At 43.3% G+C, this 18,560-nt stretch overlaps 1 protein-coding gene and 1 long non-coding RNA gene across 4 annotated transcripts in view; one reads left to right on the top strand and one right to left on the bottom strand.

Annotated features, from left to right (window-relative positions):
* The window catches only part of MARCHF10 (membrane associated ring-CH-type finger 10), an 88,738-nt gene extending 70,223 nt beyond the window's left edge, over positions 1–18,515 (bottom strand). For 2 of the 3 annotated variants that reach the window (XM_031468845.2, XM_031468846.2), the window contains exons 1-2: positions 18,192–18,515; positions 319–425 (exon numbers count right to left, since the gene is read on the bottom strand). In XM_031468845.2, coding sequence (XP_031324705.2) covers positions 319–408 — 90 coding nt within the window. In that variant the 5' untranslated portion in view covers positions 409–425; positions 18,192–18,515. The remainder of the gene's footprint in view (positions 1–318; positions 426–18,191) is intronic. The other variant, XM_031468847.2, reaches the window with a different exon arrangement.
* The window catches only part of LOC105090420 (uncharacterized), a 148,459-nt gene that overhangs the window by 66,181 nt on the left and 63,718 nt on the right, over positions 1–18,560 (top strand). The gene's annotated exons all lie outside the window — the stretch shown is intronic.

The following is an 18,560-nucleotide window of genomic DNA, read 5'->3' as shown; positions in this document are numbered from 1 at the left end:
GATGGTGGATTTATCAGATCTAGGCCCTGAGGTCATTTGTTGGTAAGGGTTGTGTGCCAAGCTCTGTGCTAAATATTTGAAAAATGTTATTTCATTTCCATAACAATATTCTCAGGTGGGTCCAATTATCCCCATTGTACAGATGAGGAAACTGAGACTCAGTGAGGTAAAGTGGCTTTTCATGATCACATAGTTAATAAGTGTGGGTTTGGGATTCTAGAAAACTAACACTGCTTATCATATACTGATGCTGTGTCCAAAACTCTCTCATAATCCTGTAAGTGAAGGTGGAAGATAATTCTGGTTTTCTGCAATTACCTGATATTCGGAGTTGACCTTGTGCTGCATGTCCCGCAGATATTGAACATCACTGACGAACTTCTGCCTATCCTTTGCTTCATGCAACATGATTCTTAATCCCCGACCTGCATATAAAAGATAAATAAATGGATTGTTATATAATCCTTCGTTGCTTTGCCGTATTTGGATTTATCTTAGTATAATTGCTTTTATTTTCTAATTAATCTAATTTCCATTGTTTGAAAGGCACAGATGCTCCTTTCAGGATGAAAGGGCTCTTTGTATGGGTGTTGATGGCCTTACAGCCCTCCTGTTCCAGGCATAAATAATGCAGCCACATTCATCAGCTGGCTTCAGTGAGCCTATCCTGGTTATTCGTGGGGAGTTAGATTGGCAGACACGTCATTCAGACCTGAGAAAAAAGTAAACTCAAGAACTTAGTTAAGTTAGCAAGGACCAAAGTTATGAGCCCCTGGTGACTTAAGCTCACTTACTCTGCAATGATCGCAGCCCTATTCCAGCTCAGGCACTAGCACTCAGCAAGGCGGCAGCCCCGGCCTTTGTGTTGCTACAACCTAGGGTGGGGGATGGACACTGACTATTGCTTTCCCCCATTCCCTTCAGGATCCACATTATTTCCTCACCAACCTGCTCCTCCTCTGGAATTTTCTGAAGGGACTGTCAGCACTGACCAGCCAGCTGCTCAAGCCAATAACCTCGGCATCTTTCTCCTTCCTCTTCCCTCTTCTGCCCCTTCCATGTAAAAAGCTGTTCCGGATGATTGTCTCTCCTGAGTATCCCTTGACTCCATCATGATTAGAGTGTGCGCACTGGCGTGAGAGTCTCTGGGTTCAAATCCCAGCTCTTTGAACACTGACAGGTGAGCCCTAATGGCGATAAGCACAATGGAGCAGAAATATGGGGTCCTCTGAGGACGTGTTACCAGGGGAGGGCAGAGCATGGTGTGGGAGGCAAGGTTTTCCTTAGGAAATGACATTGGGGTTGCCAAGGGGTGAGCTAGGCCCAAAGTGGGAACAGACAGGATCTTGGGCAGAAAGGACAGTAGGTATCAGGGCTTCAGGACAGGAGGGGCTGATGTGGATGAGGAATAGGAGGGCGGCTGGAGCAGAGAGAGAGAGAGAACAACAATAGCAGGGCTGGAGGGCAGCTCACGAGAGGCCTTGACCTTGAAAGTCATGATTCAAAGGGCCACATAGAGCCCCTGGAAGGTTCCAGCTGGGGCGGGGCATGATTAGATTTGCATTTTTAAAAGGTTCCTTCAGCTGTAGTGTGGAGACTGGGTGGAGAGTCGGGGAGTGGGGTAAGAATTGAAGTGGAAAGACCATGGGGGGCGGTATGTTGGAATAATCCAGGTAAGATGTGACCACACTGGGGTGGCCACAGGGGAGGGAAGGAGGAGGAGGAAGAGGTCATAGCTACTGTTTACTGAGTCTCCTCCGGAGGTGCTAAGAACTGTTCTCAACACTGACACTTACGAACTCATGCGATCTCCATGCTCACTCTATGAGGCAGGAATTATACCTCTGTCTGGCAGATGAGGAAACTGAAGCACAGAAGGATGAAGTAACCTGTCTAAAGTGACAGAGCTAGTAAGCGGAAGAGCTGGGATTTGAACCCAGAGGGTCTCCCATCTGTGGCCACACTGTAATCCTGATGGACTCAATGGACATTCAGGAGAGAAAACCATTAGGACCTGGAGACAAGGTGGGTGGGGTGGGAGATGGGGGAGTAAAGGAATCTGCCCACGTTACTGGCTCGGGCAGCTGGCTGGTCGGTGCCAACATTCCATTCAGAAAACTTGGAAGGAGCAGCAGGTTGGTGAGAAAACAATGTGGAGTCTGAAGGGGCTGGGGGACAGCAAATTTAGATGTCAAGCAGGCAGTTAGATGTAGGGCTCTGAAGCTGATTAGAGAAATAAAGAATCGGGCATCACGGGCATTTTTGCTGACAAATGAAGTTGCAGGCAGAATGAGTATTGAAAAGAGGACGATGACCCAGGACAAAATTCTGAAGAACACTCGATTTTAAGAACAGGTGGGTAGTGGAAGAGAAACTCTGGAAAGAAGCCAGAGAGGCGGGAGGAAAACCGAAATCCTGGTGGGTGCAGTTTCATAGATGCTGAGAAGTGCATGTTTCAAGGAGGAGTGAATAACCTCAGTGAGAGCATCTAGTGGAGTGACGGGGCTGAAGACAGATTGCACTGAGTTGTGTAAATGAGAGGTAAGTGAGCAGAGGTGATGCTTTCAAGAAGTTTGGCTCTGGATGGTGTGGTCTAAATTTAGGACCAAAATTTTGAGCTATTAAATGGCTCTGTTCATAGCGAATCTGCTAGAACTCATCTGTAAGGTCATCAAAGTTCCCACACTGTTCCTGTTTATGGTCCAGGGAAGCTCTTTCATTTATTTTGACAAATCTATTTATTTTACTGAGCTATAACTGACATATAACATTAGTTTCAGGTATACAGTGATATTTGTATGTATTACAAAATGTTCAGCACAATAAGTCTAGTTAATATCTGCCAGTCCATAGAGTTACATTTTTTTCCCTTCTTGTGATGAGAACTTTTAAGATCTACTCTCTTACCAGATTTCAAATACACTGTATTATTGACTCTGGTCACCATGCTGTACATCACATCCTCAGTACTTATTCATTTTATAACTAGAAGTTTGTACTTTTTAGACCCCTTCACCCATTTCACCCACTTCCTACCCCACGCCTCTGGCAACCACCAGTCTATTCTCTGTATCTATGAGTTCAGTTGTTTTGTTTCATTTTTTAGATTCCACGTATGAATGAGATCATACAGTGTTTATCTTTCTCTGTCTGACTTATTTCACTTAGCGAAATGCCCTCAAGGTCAATCCATGGTGTCACAAATGCCAAGATTTCCTTCTTTTTTGTAGATGAATTTTATATATATATATATATATATACATACATACACACATACACATACATATCACATTTTCTTTATCCATTCATCCATTGATAGACTCTTACATTGCTTCCATGTCTTGGCTATTGTAAAAAAAATGCTGCAATGAACATAGGGGTGCATATATCTTTTTGAGTTAGTATTTTCATTTCCTTTGGATAAGTACCCAGAAATGAAATTGTTGTATCGTACGTAGCTCCATTTTTAATTTTTTGGAGGAACCTCCATACTGTTTTCCATAATGGCTGCACCAATTTACATTCCTACCAACAGTATACAAGGGTTTTCTTTTTTCCACATCCTTGCCAACCCTTGTTATTTCTTATCTTTTTGATAAAAGCCCATTCTAAGAAATGTAAGGTGATAGCTCATTGTGGTTTTGATTTACATTCCCCTGATGATTAGTGATGTTGAGCACCTTTTCATGTACCTGTTGGCCACCTGTATATCTTCTTTGGAAAAAAGTCTGTTCAGATCTTCTGCCCATTTTTTAGTTGGGTTGTTTGTGTATTTGCTATTGAGTTATATGAGTTCTTTATATATTTTGGATATTAACCCCTTATTAGATACATGATTTGCAAATATTTTCTCTGATTCTGTGGGTTGCCTTTTCAATTTGTTGATGGTTTCCTTTGCTGTGCAGAAGCTTTTCAGTTTGACGTAGTTCCACTTGTTGATTTTTGCTTTTGTTGCCTTTGCTTTTGGTGTCACATTAAAAAAAAATCATTGGCAGGACCAATATCAAGGACCTTACCGCCTTTGTTTTCTTCTAGGAGTTTTATGGTTTTAGGTCCTTTGTTCAATTCCTTAATCTATTTTGAGTTGATTTTTGTGTATGGTTTAAGGTAGGGATCCAGTTTCATTCTTTTGTATGTGTTTGTCCAGTTTTCCCAACACCATTTATTGAAGAGGCTGTCATTTCCCCATTGTATATTCTTGGCTCCTCTGTTGTAAGTTGGTTGATCATACATGTGTGGGTTTATTTCTGGCTCTCTGTTCTGTTCCATTCATCTGTGTGTCTGTTTTTCTGCCAAGATCACACTATTTTGATTACTGTAGCTTTGTAATATAGTTCGAAATCAGTGTGATGCCTCCAGCATGATTCTTCTCTCCTACACATTTTTAAATGACAATCATATGATAGGTTCTACTCTAGGCTCTGGGGAGACAGCAAGATAAGACAGATGACATCCCTGTGCTCAGGTGTCTACATTCTAAGGCTTTTCTTCCCTATTCTGTTTTTTTATTTTTTTAATTTTTTTTTCTTTCTCCAGTTGTACAGATATTGGCAGAATCAGGCTGCCCTTGACCCATGGTGACCCAGTGTCTGGTCTGGTCACTGTGAACTCTTGCCAGGTTTAACACTGAGCCCTGAACAATATATCTAGCAACTTGTGTTGGTCCCTCAGGGGTTATTTTCTCTCAAGTATAGAAAGCTGGTCGTTGAGAGTCAGAATCTAAAACTACAACCCAATAGGTAGTGCCACCAATGACACACAAAACCTAAATTTTATCTCTGAACATTTTAATAGTCATTTATGGAACTCTAAAAGACCACTTTTAACTTTTCACATAAATTTGTATCTGCATGGAATAAAGTGATGCTTTTCAGAAGACAATTGTGTTAAAACAGGCAGAAGGATGAACCCTTGCTGTTACTGTTGGAAAGAGAAGCCTGTTTGAATATTAATCAGGCAGAAGGCATAAGGATTCATAATGAAAATATGTTAACGGTCACTAAAGGAACACGTCCCAGAGTCCACTTGGCTGATACATTTCGGTTACAAAATTAACATAGAAAAGCCAGCTAATCTAGCCTGGCTTTAATGCAGTGTTATTTTAAGGGGGCTTCTAAGTCAAGAGGCATGAAATCACTTTGTCTAAATAGGTAGGAAATTACACTATTTGAATTACTCCTTGCTAGGTTACCTCTGACTTCACAATCACCTACCAAATAAAGGACTTTAAAATTGCCTACAGAAGTCTCTTTGCCCTCCCCTAAACTCTCTAGTACTGTACTCTACTATAATACAAATATTTAGAAGCATCATGGTGCCACCTGTAATCTCTTAAATACATCAGTACTTTGGGAGATAGAACAAATGCTCCAGGCCCCAAGGAAACAGATTATTGGAGACAGAGGAATGAGATGGTAGGTGGATCACCCTGGTTTAGGCAAACATTCTCCACGTTTCTGAAGTGTCACTTGAACTTCATATTGTTCTGCAGGTTCAAAAAACTGACCAGGATGAACACAAAATAGAAATAACTGGATGGAAATAAATCCAGCTGAGATAATGCTTAATTCGTGGAGCTCGGTGAATGTGGGCCTACTTAACCAGATGGCCATTTGAAGCCAAAAATTTTTCCTTAGCAAATAGACAGGTGGAGGGGAGGAGAGTGATAATAAAAAATGTGGGCAGGGCGGGTGTTTCTAAAATAGCATTCCGTGTTCTCTTCTATTTGTCACCTTTGAACTGCTTCTCAATTTAACATCTTCTCATGGTTATGCACGCTTCTAAGTCTCCAGTGATAACATATTGTGCCAAATTTGTGCTTTAGAAATCAACATAAGCAGCCATGTTAAATAGGGAGAAGGAGCAGGAAAAGAGAAGGGAGTAGGAGGCATGTGGGAAAGGAGTCTTGCTTTGCTGAAAGTGAGAGTGAATGATTTTTCTTGGCCTCAAAATTCTGTATCTGTGAAATTTCGGTCAGAAATATTCTAAGAACTTTGTGACATATGTATTCCTCTCTAGTGTACATTTCCAATGAATTCAAAATTGAATTTCCCAGACTAAGGAGAAAAAAGTCTAATTGCAGAATATATTCCTTTCAGTTCTCTAAAAAATCATTGACTCTGTCTTCTTGTTTTCTGGCCACGTTTGGCAAAAGAATTGATTCAAAGGGAGTTCTTTTTATGAACAATTAAGGGATTTCACTGTTTTCTTACTATGTTCTCATTAAAGTAAATATTTTATTGGTCCGATCACAAAGAAAAATGTCAATGTAAGCCTCTCTTTAGGTTGAATGTTCCTTTGAACCAAAATTAAATGGCTATGTTCATATTTGACAATCAGATTTATGAGTTTCCTCTTTTCTATAACTGGGTGCTTGGAAGAAGGATTGCAGGAGACCTTATTCATCCTTTTACGTAATTAATTAACTTGTAATGACAAAGATGACAGAATTCGTTTAAATTTAGCTTTAAAAAATCTTAAGAGTTTAAAAATCTTAACTTATAAAAATGTTTTGAGTAAGCTACAAAGATGAGTGATTTGGGCTCAATTTTCCTACCACTCCGCTACTGAGAGAATACTATGACCAAAAGAAAAAAAGAGAGAATCAAGAGGGGTGAGGGTAGGTGGTCTGGCTCTTCCAGCTAGTTTGGCTCGGGAGATCCAAGAGAAGTGTTGTGCTGTAAAGGGCTTGTAAGAAAAGCTCTTTGGCGGTGACTATTTTATTGTGAAACTGGGAAAGAGCTGGGAGGTCAGACACTGACCATCAAGCCCAGAAGAGAGAGACTCGACGTGTACTTGGGAAACTTTGGGGCTGAGCGGGGATGTCACAGGCTTGACAAGCAATTTGATGCTGTCAACAATATCAATAATGTCGTACTCAAAAACCCGAGGGGCTGTGGTCAGTGTGTATTCTCCTGGACCTGGACTCCAGGAGAGTCTGCGGGGAAGTTATGTACGGGCGGGTCGACTGCCATTGGGCAAATAAATGATCCCAGAGTCCCCGAAACCTGTGCCTTTGAGGCAGAAAAATACGGCGACTGTGGTCAGCAGGAAGGAGGGAGCGGCCAGGCCTCCAGGCTTCAGGCCTGATTTCCCTACAGAATCGTAGAAGTCGAAATGAAAGGTGGTCCCCATCTCCTCCCCCTACTTCCTCGGAGGACCAGGGGCCGCACGGTCGCTGGCGCGGCGGGAGCGGTCCGGGCTGACCGGGCCGTTACCTTGCGAGTCAGTTCTTCCCCTTGCGAGGGGCTAAAGGGGCCGAGGGACGGCGCAGGCGGGCTGGTCCAGGGCGGGGGAGCAGCCCATCAATCGCGCGAGGGCCGTCCTTGTGCTCCTCTTCCTTCTCTCCTCTCTTCTCCCCTCCCTCTACCGCCCCCTCTTCCTCCTCCTCCCCGGAGGCAGCTTTTAGCGGCGGTGGCCCGGGCTTTCTTGGGGCGGTGGCGGTGGGGGCGGCTGCCTGGCGTCCTCCCGTTTCCTTGGCAACCGGGCCTCCTCCCTCGCGCGGGAGCTGGGTGCGGCGAGCGCGGCCCTGGGGGGCGGGGCGGGGCTGCGGCCTGGCGGTCCTGAGCCCGGACGTGGGCGCCCCGCCGGTTGCCGTGGGAACTAGTCTGGATGCGGTCAGGAAGGCAAAGCGGTGATGGCGGCAAGCGGAGAAGAGATGCCGAAGAAGGAGGCAGATTGGCTTTTGTCTTGATGTTCAAAGCCCACACCCAGATATCGAGGCTTTCACTCCTGCCCTGAATCAGTGCTGTGCTTTACAAAGAATGAGGTTAGAAAACTAGAGAGGAACATGTTTTCAACTGAATAAAATAATATTAAAGGCAATACACTGGGAGAGGGAAAGACAGTGCAGCCCTGGAGTTTGAGCTGTGCAGGGGAATCTCTGAAATGTCTGATCCAACATAAAAAGGATGAAATAAATGATGAAGGGAGGCACCCTATCAGCAGCAGAACTGAGACAGGAACCCAGTTATCTCCTGTTTATCAGTACTCTTGGCTGCCTTTCCCAAGGAAGGAGGTTCTTAGAGGTTTAGACCAGTGCCCACAGATTTGGAAAGAAGGCACCGGAACCTGTGCTAGACTCACTCTCTGCCAGGTTTATTTCTGTCTGTTTTCATAGGCAAAGATGAGTCTCTTCCATTTATTGTGTGTATTTAGGCATTCAATAATTTGCCAGCTGAGGTCAAGTTAGGACATTTTTGACTGGGTAGAGAATAGGGGAAAAGGAGAATAGAAATTCTTGGAGCTTTCATCAGTGCCCAGAATACCTCGGTGTCTGTGGTTTGGGTGTCTTCTGGGCAATCCCCCAAATCCCCTACAGCATCACACCCTCCTTTCTGTTCTTATCACCACCACCCTGGTTTTGGGCTCCCTAACCTCTTAACTGGATTATTATAAGGTCCTCTTAACCACACCCTGGACCGCCGTCTTCCACACCTTCTCCCCACCATTTCCCCTGTTCTATATCAGTATAGATCCAATGTCATCAGGCCCCTGCTACGAAGCTCTCAAAATTCTTCACTCTCTGGGGAATTAAATCCTCTCCCCAGGGCTCATGTTCTTGGTTTTCCTCATTTAGCACTTCGCTCATACTTCGGCCAGATGAGACTGTATTACACACTGAACATCACTCTCTGCCTTCACACCAACTTCTGAGGCATATCCTGAGCCACGCAGAACCCAGATGAGATATACTTAGATGAAGTCTTTGTTTTGGGCACTTTGTCATCCAACCTTCATCGGTCTTTCAGCAATCCCTAGTACCTTTCCATCTCTAGTGGCCCAACCCACATTCTGTTCTTGTTCTCAGCTAGCTACCAAGTAAGTCCTTATTAAAACATTAACTGATAATTGAAGCTTTAACTGATAAGTACTAACCTAAGACCTCTCCCCATGGTTTTTGCTTTTCAAAAAGAGATGCTTGAACATGCAAAACCTCTAAGACACACTGGATTGAAACTATAATAGTGAAATAGTAGGTAGAGAGTTTGTTCTGTTGGAGCTAAGATCCCCCTCAAATAAAAATAATTATAATGATTGATGATTAACAGAGAAGGAAGTTGAAACCCAGGTGAAATAGTTGAAGAAAAGTGGTAAGTAACAGACCAGGTTTCAAAGCAGGGCTTCTAATTCCTCTGTGTTGTCTCCTAGTCAGAAAAGCACCTTGGTACATACTGGACCCAGATTTTTCTCCTTCCATTTCAGCATCTGTATAAAATAATACTTTCTACCTCAAAAGATTGCTGTGGGGATTAAATGAGGCAGGACAGATGAAGTACTTCACGTGATACTGGGTGTACAGTCAGCACTCACTAATCAGTAACTTTACTTTCTGAGGCACATTTAAAGATTGTATTTAAGGCATATGATTGTCAACCAGAAATATTTAAAGATTTTTAAGTTACAAGGTTTGGAGATGTTGCTTCATGTCCCAGTTTTAAACTCTCCTACATTTCAAAGAAATTTCTGAAATTTAAGTTCTATGAAAAGAATCATGGTGCCCTTGAAAGAGGATGAGAGTGCCAGAGGTCAGCCTGTAAAAAAATTACTGAGCAACTCCTAGCTTAGTGTTTAATGAGTAAACTTGAGCTTAGCCTGCAAATTACAAATAGGATTAGTTATAGCATTTAAGAGCAAAGTGCTAAAGAAGTGAAATAGTGAAGTGAGGAAGAAACACAATTCCTGGTTGGGGAAAGGATCCTGTTCTTCACTGCTCTTTGCACACTGTCCCTGATAGATGAAACATAAATGAAGGAAAAAAAACACTTAGACTTAAGTGGAGTCTAATGACTGAGCTATTTGGTGCTTGCAAGTAAGCGTCAAGAAGTTCTTTAGTCTAACAGTTCTGCAAAGGGCAATTTCAAGTAAAAAATTTCAGAAGTCGACCTCATATTTGGTTCTGGAAATCACATTTTTGAGGGAAATATTTAACTCAGTGCAACAAGTAAGCTGTCCAGAGGGGCAGCTGTGCATTCTAAGCCTCCCAAGGGACGGGCGCCCCGTGGAGACCTGGCCAAGCTACTCACTTGATCTGGAAAAACCCGTGCTGTCTTTGTTCATCTAGTATTTTCTCTTCCTAAGGGAGAGAGAGAGTCTAACTAGGTCTCTTTGTCACTATCTAATCACTGATGGGCATAGAGCTTCATGCCAAGTAGCCTCAGAAGGAGATGGACTCCCTCATATACGACATGGTTATTTTTGACCTTGGGCCTTGCCATGTCTAATGGGCTTCTGTTCTCATCAGTTGAAGCCAATGAGGTGATGTTGCCTTCATTCAGTGCACAAGATGTGTGCCATGGCAGATGGTTTACAGAATGAATCTCTGGGAGTGACTTTCCTGAGAAAGGATGATAGTCCCCTTCATGGGTTCTCCTCCAGGGCCTCTCTCTGCAGGGGGTTCATCTGATTAATTTTCAAAACTTGCTAATGGCTTATTCAATATGCCATGGTCTGTTGTGATATTCTGCATTCATCCCAGAGATATATTTGGCCAGACTGTGGGTATGCGATGTGACCATCTCTTAATATCGCTCATTAAAAATGGTCCTTTATTGATGTCATTAAGATGGCTAAAGAGCTTGGCAGGCTGTTTCAAGGTGAGCCCTCTGGTCTATGTATATACATTCTGGTGGAAGTCATAGAAGACCCAGGACTGGGTCCTTGGTTTTGTAAGATCGGAAATGCTGTTTTAGTTAATTTAGAGTTGATCTTTTTATGAACTGATTCCCAATAATTCCACTCAGCAGAAACTAAATGTCCTCCACCTGACTAAGTTGTTATTTTATCCCAGAAAATAAAGCTGACCATGGTCATGTGTACCAGGTACTCCCTCCTGGTGGAAAGGCATCCCCAGGGGATCATATTAAAGATCAGAAGGTTTGGTGAATATTGAATTAGATCAAAGGGAATTGAGCATTCTTAAGGGATGTCTCTTGCAGGCTGAGGAGGCCTTAAGGACTAACCTTCCTTCCCTCCAGAGATGTTTGTCTGGATAACTGATTTGGACTATTCACCTGAAAGCTTTAGGAAATTTTTTTTAACCACATCTTTATTTCAGTTAACCGCCTTTTTGCTCAACTTTATGGGACCATTTCTCTTCCAATTATGCCATTAACAACATAGTTTGGAGTTGAGAAGGCCTGGGTTAGAGTCCCATCAGTGACCCTCACTGTATGATAGTGAACAACTTTTAGCTCCCTTCAGACCTTGAGATCCTCACAGTTACAACGGGAATAGTCAGAGCCTCCTCACCAGCTTGGTGTGAGGACAATGAAATAGCAAGTGCAAAGTTTCTGGCATTTTGCCTGCCTCATGAAAGCTTCTTCAACAAATGGTAGCTATCACTATCATGTGCATATTGTAGCTTTAATTCTCCTTGCTGAAATCTGAGGGTACCCCAAGTTACAGCACCCATGAATTTATTAAACATCTCCAAAGACTTGTTATTTCTTAAGAATGTTAATCCCATGTTGCTAAAATCATGGTAGCTCATTTCATTTCATGGAGGTAATGAGAATTGAACTCAGGACCTCGTGCATGCTAAGCACACGCTCTACACTGAGCTGTAGCCCAGCCCCATTGTAGCTAATTTTATATTAGTATTATTTTATTCTGAATTTCAGAGAGTGACATTTGATGACCTCATACCTAATTGTGAGGGTGTATCCAGTTTGGGGCTTGCAGCCATCCATAAACAATTTGAAATTTAGTAATGCCTGTCAGGTTTCATAGGTCAAATATTTGAGACCTGATTGTCTTGTGGGATAAAGTAGACTCTATTAGAGATTGGCAAACTCTCTATAATTAATAAAAAAAAAGTATGTCCTTTGGAAGGAATCCCTTAGAATTTTCCTCTTTTGGAATTGTAGCTGGTCTGTGGTGCTGTTTTACAAAGAAATGGCAAATATTAAACTTTATTGGGATATTGCTTGAAAGTTCAAACAGGCTTTGATTTCTTTATCCACATTCGAAGCTTCAGACTTTTCATAACCCTTCATTATGACAACTGATGCATCTGATGTGAGATTGGATGCAATTACAAGAACTCTGAGAACATAACACATACTACTTTTTCTGAATTTCTGAGAAATTATTACCAAAGGAAAGAATTTGACTTCTGTCCAGGAGGAGTATCTGATTTGTTTGGATTTTGGATAAACTCAAGCCATATATGTTTGGCCAAGAGTAATTTGTGGACTGATCATCAAGCCCTGAGCAAGACTCAGGCTTCAGAAATCTATGACAACATCGAGACCTCGCGTGATCATTACACATGCTTCTGGACAGATGAATACTCAGGCCAAACACAACAACAACAACAAACCCTTCTCACCAACAGGGCACTGAGCAACTCCTAGACCTTCATGAAGTTTTGTTTCAGGTAAAAGTGCCAAGCAGGTGAGAGAAAACAGAGCAACAACCAGACGGCAGCCTCCTAGAGCAGCAGGGGCAGGGCTGGTTTGGGGGGCTGGTGGTGAATCTCCAGTCATCAAGACTGTACCACCCAGAAGAGCATTCATTCCTGACATAGACTGTTTCTAATGTCTGTACTCTTTTCTCTTCAGGGCTCTTTCCTTTATGATTGTCTTTCTTTGCTTTTTTGGGGGGAGTGGGGTAGGGAATTAGGTTTATTTACTTATTTACTTTTAGAGGAGGTACTGGGGATTGAACCCAGGACCTTGTGCATGCCAAGCATGCACTCTACCACTGGAGCTATACCCATCCCCCCTATGATTCTCTTTCTGTTTTTCTAGTTATATGAAAGTAGCATCAGATTAGCTGCTAACTCTAATTTCCTTCTTTAACCCTTTGTGGCTTCTCATTGCCTCTGCCCCCACCAAGGAAGATGCTTCCTTCCCCTGTAACTGGGGGCAGGGGGAGGCCCTCTCAGGGTATCAACAGACAGCAGGAACAGCTTCGAGGTCTAGCTGAGAACTAGGTGTGGAGCAGCAGGGAGGAGGAGGAAATGCTTAAAGATGGATTGCTGGGGACTGCTGCCAGTGTTCAAAGCAGTGCAGCCCCAACCGGTGAATCTAGAACACTCTATCCATTCACTTAATGAGCAAATCTTTGGTGGATGTCAAGGATATTTACATGTAGACAAATCAATAAGTACACACGGACAAGTGCTATCAGCACCAAGACTCTAATAGCGTGCAGTGACAGAGGATATTGGGGGTGGCGATGGGGAGGATGGGGACCTATTTAGCCAAAGAGGTCAAAGATGGCCTTTCTGGGTGAGACCCAAAGGATGAAGAGGAGCCAGCTCTCTGAGGGTGGAAAAGGGGCACAGGTGGAGGAAATAACATGGGGAAAGTCTTGAGGTGAGAGAGAGCTTAGGGGACTCAAGAGCTGAAAGGAAGCCAGTATAGCTGGAGGACTGTTGTGTGGGAAGGCTGGTGAGGTTGCAAGATTTGGGATTGGGTTTTATTCTAAGTACAATGGAAAGCCATGGAGTGTTTTGACCTATATTTTTTAAGTTTAAAAATTTTTTATTGTTATGGAAGTATAATTGATTCATAATGTTATGTTAGTTTCTGGTGTACAGGCACAGTGATTCAGTTATATACATATATATTCTTTTCATTATAGATTATTGCAACCCATTGAATATAATTGCACTTGTGTGCCGATGTGTGCAGGTGTGCATATGTGCACGTGTCTGACAAATCATGTGGAGACCTGTGAGGAGGTTCTTACCAGAACTGGTAGATGTGGCCTCTTGATCTCTATTCTAGCCTTTGAGGAAACTTCAAAATGTCATTCAAGCACATGCTTGGCCAGTGGCACAAGACGACGATGAAAGATGAATTATCAAGCTAATTCTTCTACTTCCAGGGCATAGACAAGACCAGAGGGCCCACCTTGGGTAGTCTGTCCCGATCCTTAACTCCCAGTCTCTGGTGTCAGTGAGTTTCCTCAGAATGTCCCTTAGTGATGCATTTCTGTCACACACCAAGTTGTGCTCCTTTTACTCCCACCTCTTTCTTCCTTTCTTGCCCTCCTCCTCCTCTCCTTCCTCTTCCCTCTTTTCCCTCCTCATCCCATCTCCCCTCTCTTCTCTCTCTGCCTTTCTCATTACTAGAGGAACTTGCCAAACCGCTCTTTGATTTCTGTTTTCCCCAGCAAATTTCTTGGCTGGTCATTTCAGTCGCCGGGTCTCTGCTCTCTTTCCGCGCTGGTCCCTTCCCGGGTTCCTCTTGCCTCTCCTCCACACTCTGCTCCCCCTCCCCTCCCTCCACCCACCAGCTCTGAGGTCACCCAGTTTTAAAAATGTCAACAGGGAAAAGGGCTCCTGCTCTCACCCTGTAAAGAGAAGATGTGAAGCAACGAAGCTCAGTGACATCAGTCCACGGGCATCAGCGCCGTGGAAGACAGTTCTTGAAAACCAGACGGAACAGAAGGTATCACTGTGCGGCCTCCCTTCTTGGCTCACAGCACCCTCTGAGTCAGGATAATGAGAGAACATTCTTGAAACATTACTTAACCACGCTCAGTCCTCAAACAAATTCCTGGATGTGTGTGGAATACAGTACCCCAGCAAGCCTGAGCACAGACGTGCGGGACGGACTTGTTAGCACTCTTCTTAGAGTTGCTACCTCGACAAAGCCACCTTCTCAGCCAGTTAATGTATGTTAAATTTTTGAAAAAAGAGAAAAAAGGCCAGAGACACAGTAGGGCCTCTTATGGCTGCATTTTCATAGTTTTGTATTGTGGTGATGGAGTCTCTGTCTTGGGGTATTGCAGGGAGCCCCTGACATCACACATTAGCAGGAAGAAGTTATGGAAAATTCTTATCAGATATAGAAAAAAAAAGATATTGTCCATTTCCAAAATCAAGCAGAGGGAGAGAGTCACATCCAGGGTATAGTTTGTCCTTTATTTTACCTACACCTGGAGGGCTGTGTGTGTGTGTTTAACACAGGCGGCTTATCTGAGTGGAATTTAAGAAATTAATTTAACTGAAAATGATTAAATTACAAAGAGAGGGAAAAGCGTTTGGTTGGCATCATACGGGGTCAGAGGCCATTGCTAATGCAATATTTCATCAATTGGCTCATTGCTATTCTTGCATTGATGTGATTTAGTTTCTCAGATAGCTCTTATCGAGGCAGGCTTGCACTGGATACATTATACAGATGCCTCATAATCATTTCAGTGTGTTTACTTTAAAATTTTAAAAGCAATTAAGCAATTTAAAACATATTCATGTGTGTGTGTGTGTCCCCACAACCACAGAGAGATGTTATAGCTGTTCGGACAAGGATTCTGAGTGAACACTAGGGCAAGTGTTAAATTTATACACTGTAGTGCCCTTCATGCATTTCAAAGAGCTTCATGCAGACGAATGTTAAGCTTTTTTCATACCCATTGAATATACCATTATCTCTTTTAATACACTGAAGAAACCAGAGGACAAAGAGTGTCCCTGTGTCCCTTATCCAAGGCTACACAACTGTTGCTAGAACCGTGAGCTTTCTGAGTGCCAGGCACTTACTTGCCACAGATCACAAGTGCTGGAAAGCGGTGGTGGGTCAGTTTGCTAAAAAGAGTAATAATCTTCTATGGTGGGGGGGTAGGCTTTTGATATACCCTGACTTTTAAAAATTTTGATACAAAATAGAGCAAAACAAGTCATAATAACGGTCTTCTTCGTAAACAAAACCTACCGAGGTCGGAGATAAAACAGTAACGAGTGTCCGTGGGAAAGGGCCAAGCAATGTTTTGGCAGCATCTGAACAGGTAAGTGTGCACATAGGTGGCAGTAACTTCATGTCCTGACCTGTCTCACGCCTCTTCCCCTTCATCTTTGTTTCAGAATGTTGTATCCAAGGTTTAGAAACACAGGCAGAGTTTGATGCAGGGGTTTGGAACCAAGTGCCATCAGCAGGATGATAGATTGTCCTGGTGCCCCCCATGAGGCAGAGAGGTACAGTCACGTATTCATTCATCAAACGCTTACTAAGCAGCACTGAAGTGCCAAGTACTGTGCTAGGTTCTGGGGACTTAGAGGAATAAGACGTGGTCTTTGTGCTTGTGAGGGAGGAAGGAAAGTAAAGAGGAGCAAGCTCTACAACAGAGGGAGGTGTGGGCCTGGGAGAGGGGGAGGGGGGTGGAAAGAGGGAAAAGAAGGGTTCTCACGGTGAGGGATGGGGGTGCCCTCAAGTACTGCTGGAGGCTTTACTCAGTGTGGCCTGCTGGTGCATCATTTCCGTTCCACCGGAAGCCAGTGCCAGAGGCAGGCTCCACCAGTGCCGCCAGCTCTCCCGGCCTCCCCGTCTCTGCCCTTTTCCTCCCCGACATTCCTTCCTTCCCAGTCTGGAAGGGAGCTCCTAACCGCCTTATCAAATTCTGCTTAGGGCAGCCACACGTGGTCAGTCAATACGTATGGAATCAAATTGATCTGACAAGTACTCACGTTAAGGTATGAATGACCAGTATGGGGGCCACCTGGGGGCCACCTGGGAGCCACTGTGTTTACTAGGCTTCAAAGCCTTAAGGAAAGAAAAGACTTTCAGCTGGCTAAGGAGAAAAGAGTTTTTCCTAGCATGTTGGAGCCTTCCTGGCACCTCTGAATTCACATATCCTGGATAGTTGCCTACTCTTTGCACTTAAAGCTGGCCCTGTTTCCAAACATTCAGCCTGACGTGTTTTCCCTCCCGGCCCTCTGTTGTGGCTGGGTGATAACGCAAGGGCGGGGCCCGATTACCGCTCTTCTGAGACCTTTTGGCTGGAAATCCCACAAGGCTGCAGAAACAACTGCTTTGAAGCATTTGAGACACCAGTGATGAAAAAGCAAAGCTGCTGTCCCCTACAAATGCACTCGCTAACTTAGTTCATCCTCTACCATATGCATTTTTCCTGCTTCAGGACAGAGCTGGCAGAAGTGAATGTGGGAGTTGGGGGAAAACATCGTGGACAGGTGGATACCATGAAATTACATTCCTAACGTTGGGTGGAAGGAAGGGGGAAATGAACAGTATCCACATCATTCTCCCATGAAGTTTTCCACTAGGATTCTCCCCAGGGTCACATTTGACTGTACAGATGTGTCCTATTGGCATAGAAGGCTGCTTTTGGTTTCATTTCTGTATCCCCATCCAGATGAAGCTGTGTAGGTCCAGTCAGTTCTGTTAAGAATAGTCCCCTTGTAGGAGCCTGGATAGTAAAGACTAGTAATTAAATGTTTTTCAAACCCCAACTCAGTTTATTTTGAGAAGCTGTCTTCTTTTAAACATTATAAACATCAGTTGAAGTTTCAGAAAGTGGACATGTCTTAATCAGCACAGTCCAATACATATATAATGTGAGCCACCTAAGTAATTAAAAATTAAATAGTAATTTTATTTAGAAAAGTAAAAATAAACAGAATTTAATTTTAATAATATATTTTCTTAAACCCACTACATTGAAACATCATTTCAACAGGTGATTGACATAAAAATTATTAATGAGCTATTTTAATTTTTGTACTAAATACTTGAAATTCAGCATCTATTTTTCACTTCCAGAGCATCTCAATTGGGATTCATCACATTCCAGGTGTTCCTGCAAAGGGTGTGGCTGGTTGGTTGTTATCTTATACTGTGACGCTCTTTGTATCTTTAAATGGCAATGATTTAGATACCTTCTCCAGGATAAAAATATTTACAATGTGAGAATCAGTGTGCCTTGGACAAGTGATGCCCTGGTTGTAGAGAGTGAATTTAAGAGAGTGAATATTAGAATTGGGGCTTCCAGTCTGGGCGTCCTTTAGGGATTTAATGAAATATATATATATTTTAGTGTGAAATGTACAGGCTTTGCTGGCAATCTGACATAAAGGAGAAATTAGCAGGGCAAGTGACTCTTCTCCTGGCATCTGCTCCCAAGCCCTGGGACCATGAAATCCAAGAGTGGGAAGGAACTTTGGAGATTATGTTGAATCTTATTTCTCCTTGGAGATCATGTTGAATTGTTTCCCTCTGTGTGCCTCAGAATCACAGAGAGGAATGTCAGTAAAATATTGATTCCTGGGCTCCCATCTCAGAGAATCAGATTCAGGTGGTCTAGGGTGGGGCCTGGGGCATCTTTTTTTAAACCTCCCCACTTGCCCTCCGGTGATTCTCATGTATGGCCTGGGGTTTTAATGCAGAAACATCCACTTCATTTTATAGATGAAGAAACAGAGGCTAATGGGTTAAGTGACTCACCTCAGGTCCCACCGCTTGTTGGCGGCAGAGTGGGGTCCGGAATCTAGGAATTCTTCCCATCCCGGTCTCATACACAGAGAAGCATTTCCATAATACCTCTGTCACGAGTTTTTTTTCCTGTTTGGTCGCAGAATGACTTTCATTCTGAATTGAGATACATTATCCAGCTCAACGTAGATTAGAAACTTCAAGTAAAGGCTATGAACCCTTGTTTCCCAGAAAAATCTCCAGATCAGTGATACATTTGAAGTGATTCTGATCTGGGACAATGGCCCTAAAGGCTGCTCATTTGAGGTTCAATCGGAACCTGAAACTCTGTACTTAATACAGGGTTTTCTTGGAAAGGATAGGGAGGAACCCCGATGAAGC

This window comes from Camelus dromedarius, chromosome 16, assembly GCF_036321535.1.
Source record: "Camelus dromedarius isolate mCamDro1 chromosome 16, mCamDro1.pat, whole genome shotgun sequence".
In the NCBI taxonomy this organism is placed as follows: Eukaryota; Metazoa; Chordata; class Mammalia; order Artiodactyla; family Camelidae; genus Camelus; species Camelus dromedarius.
Note: the sequence above shows the minus strand (reverse complement) of the source record. Positions and strands in the feature narration are given on the sequence as shown.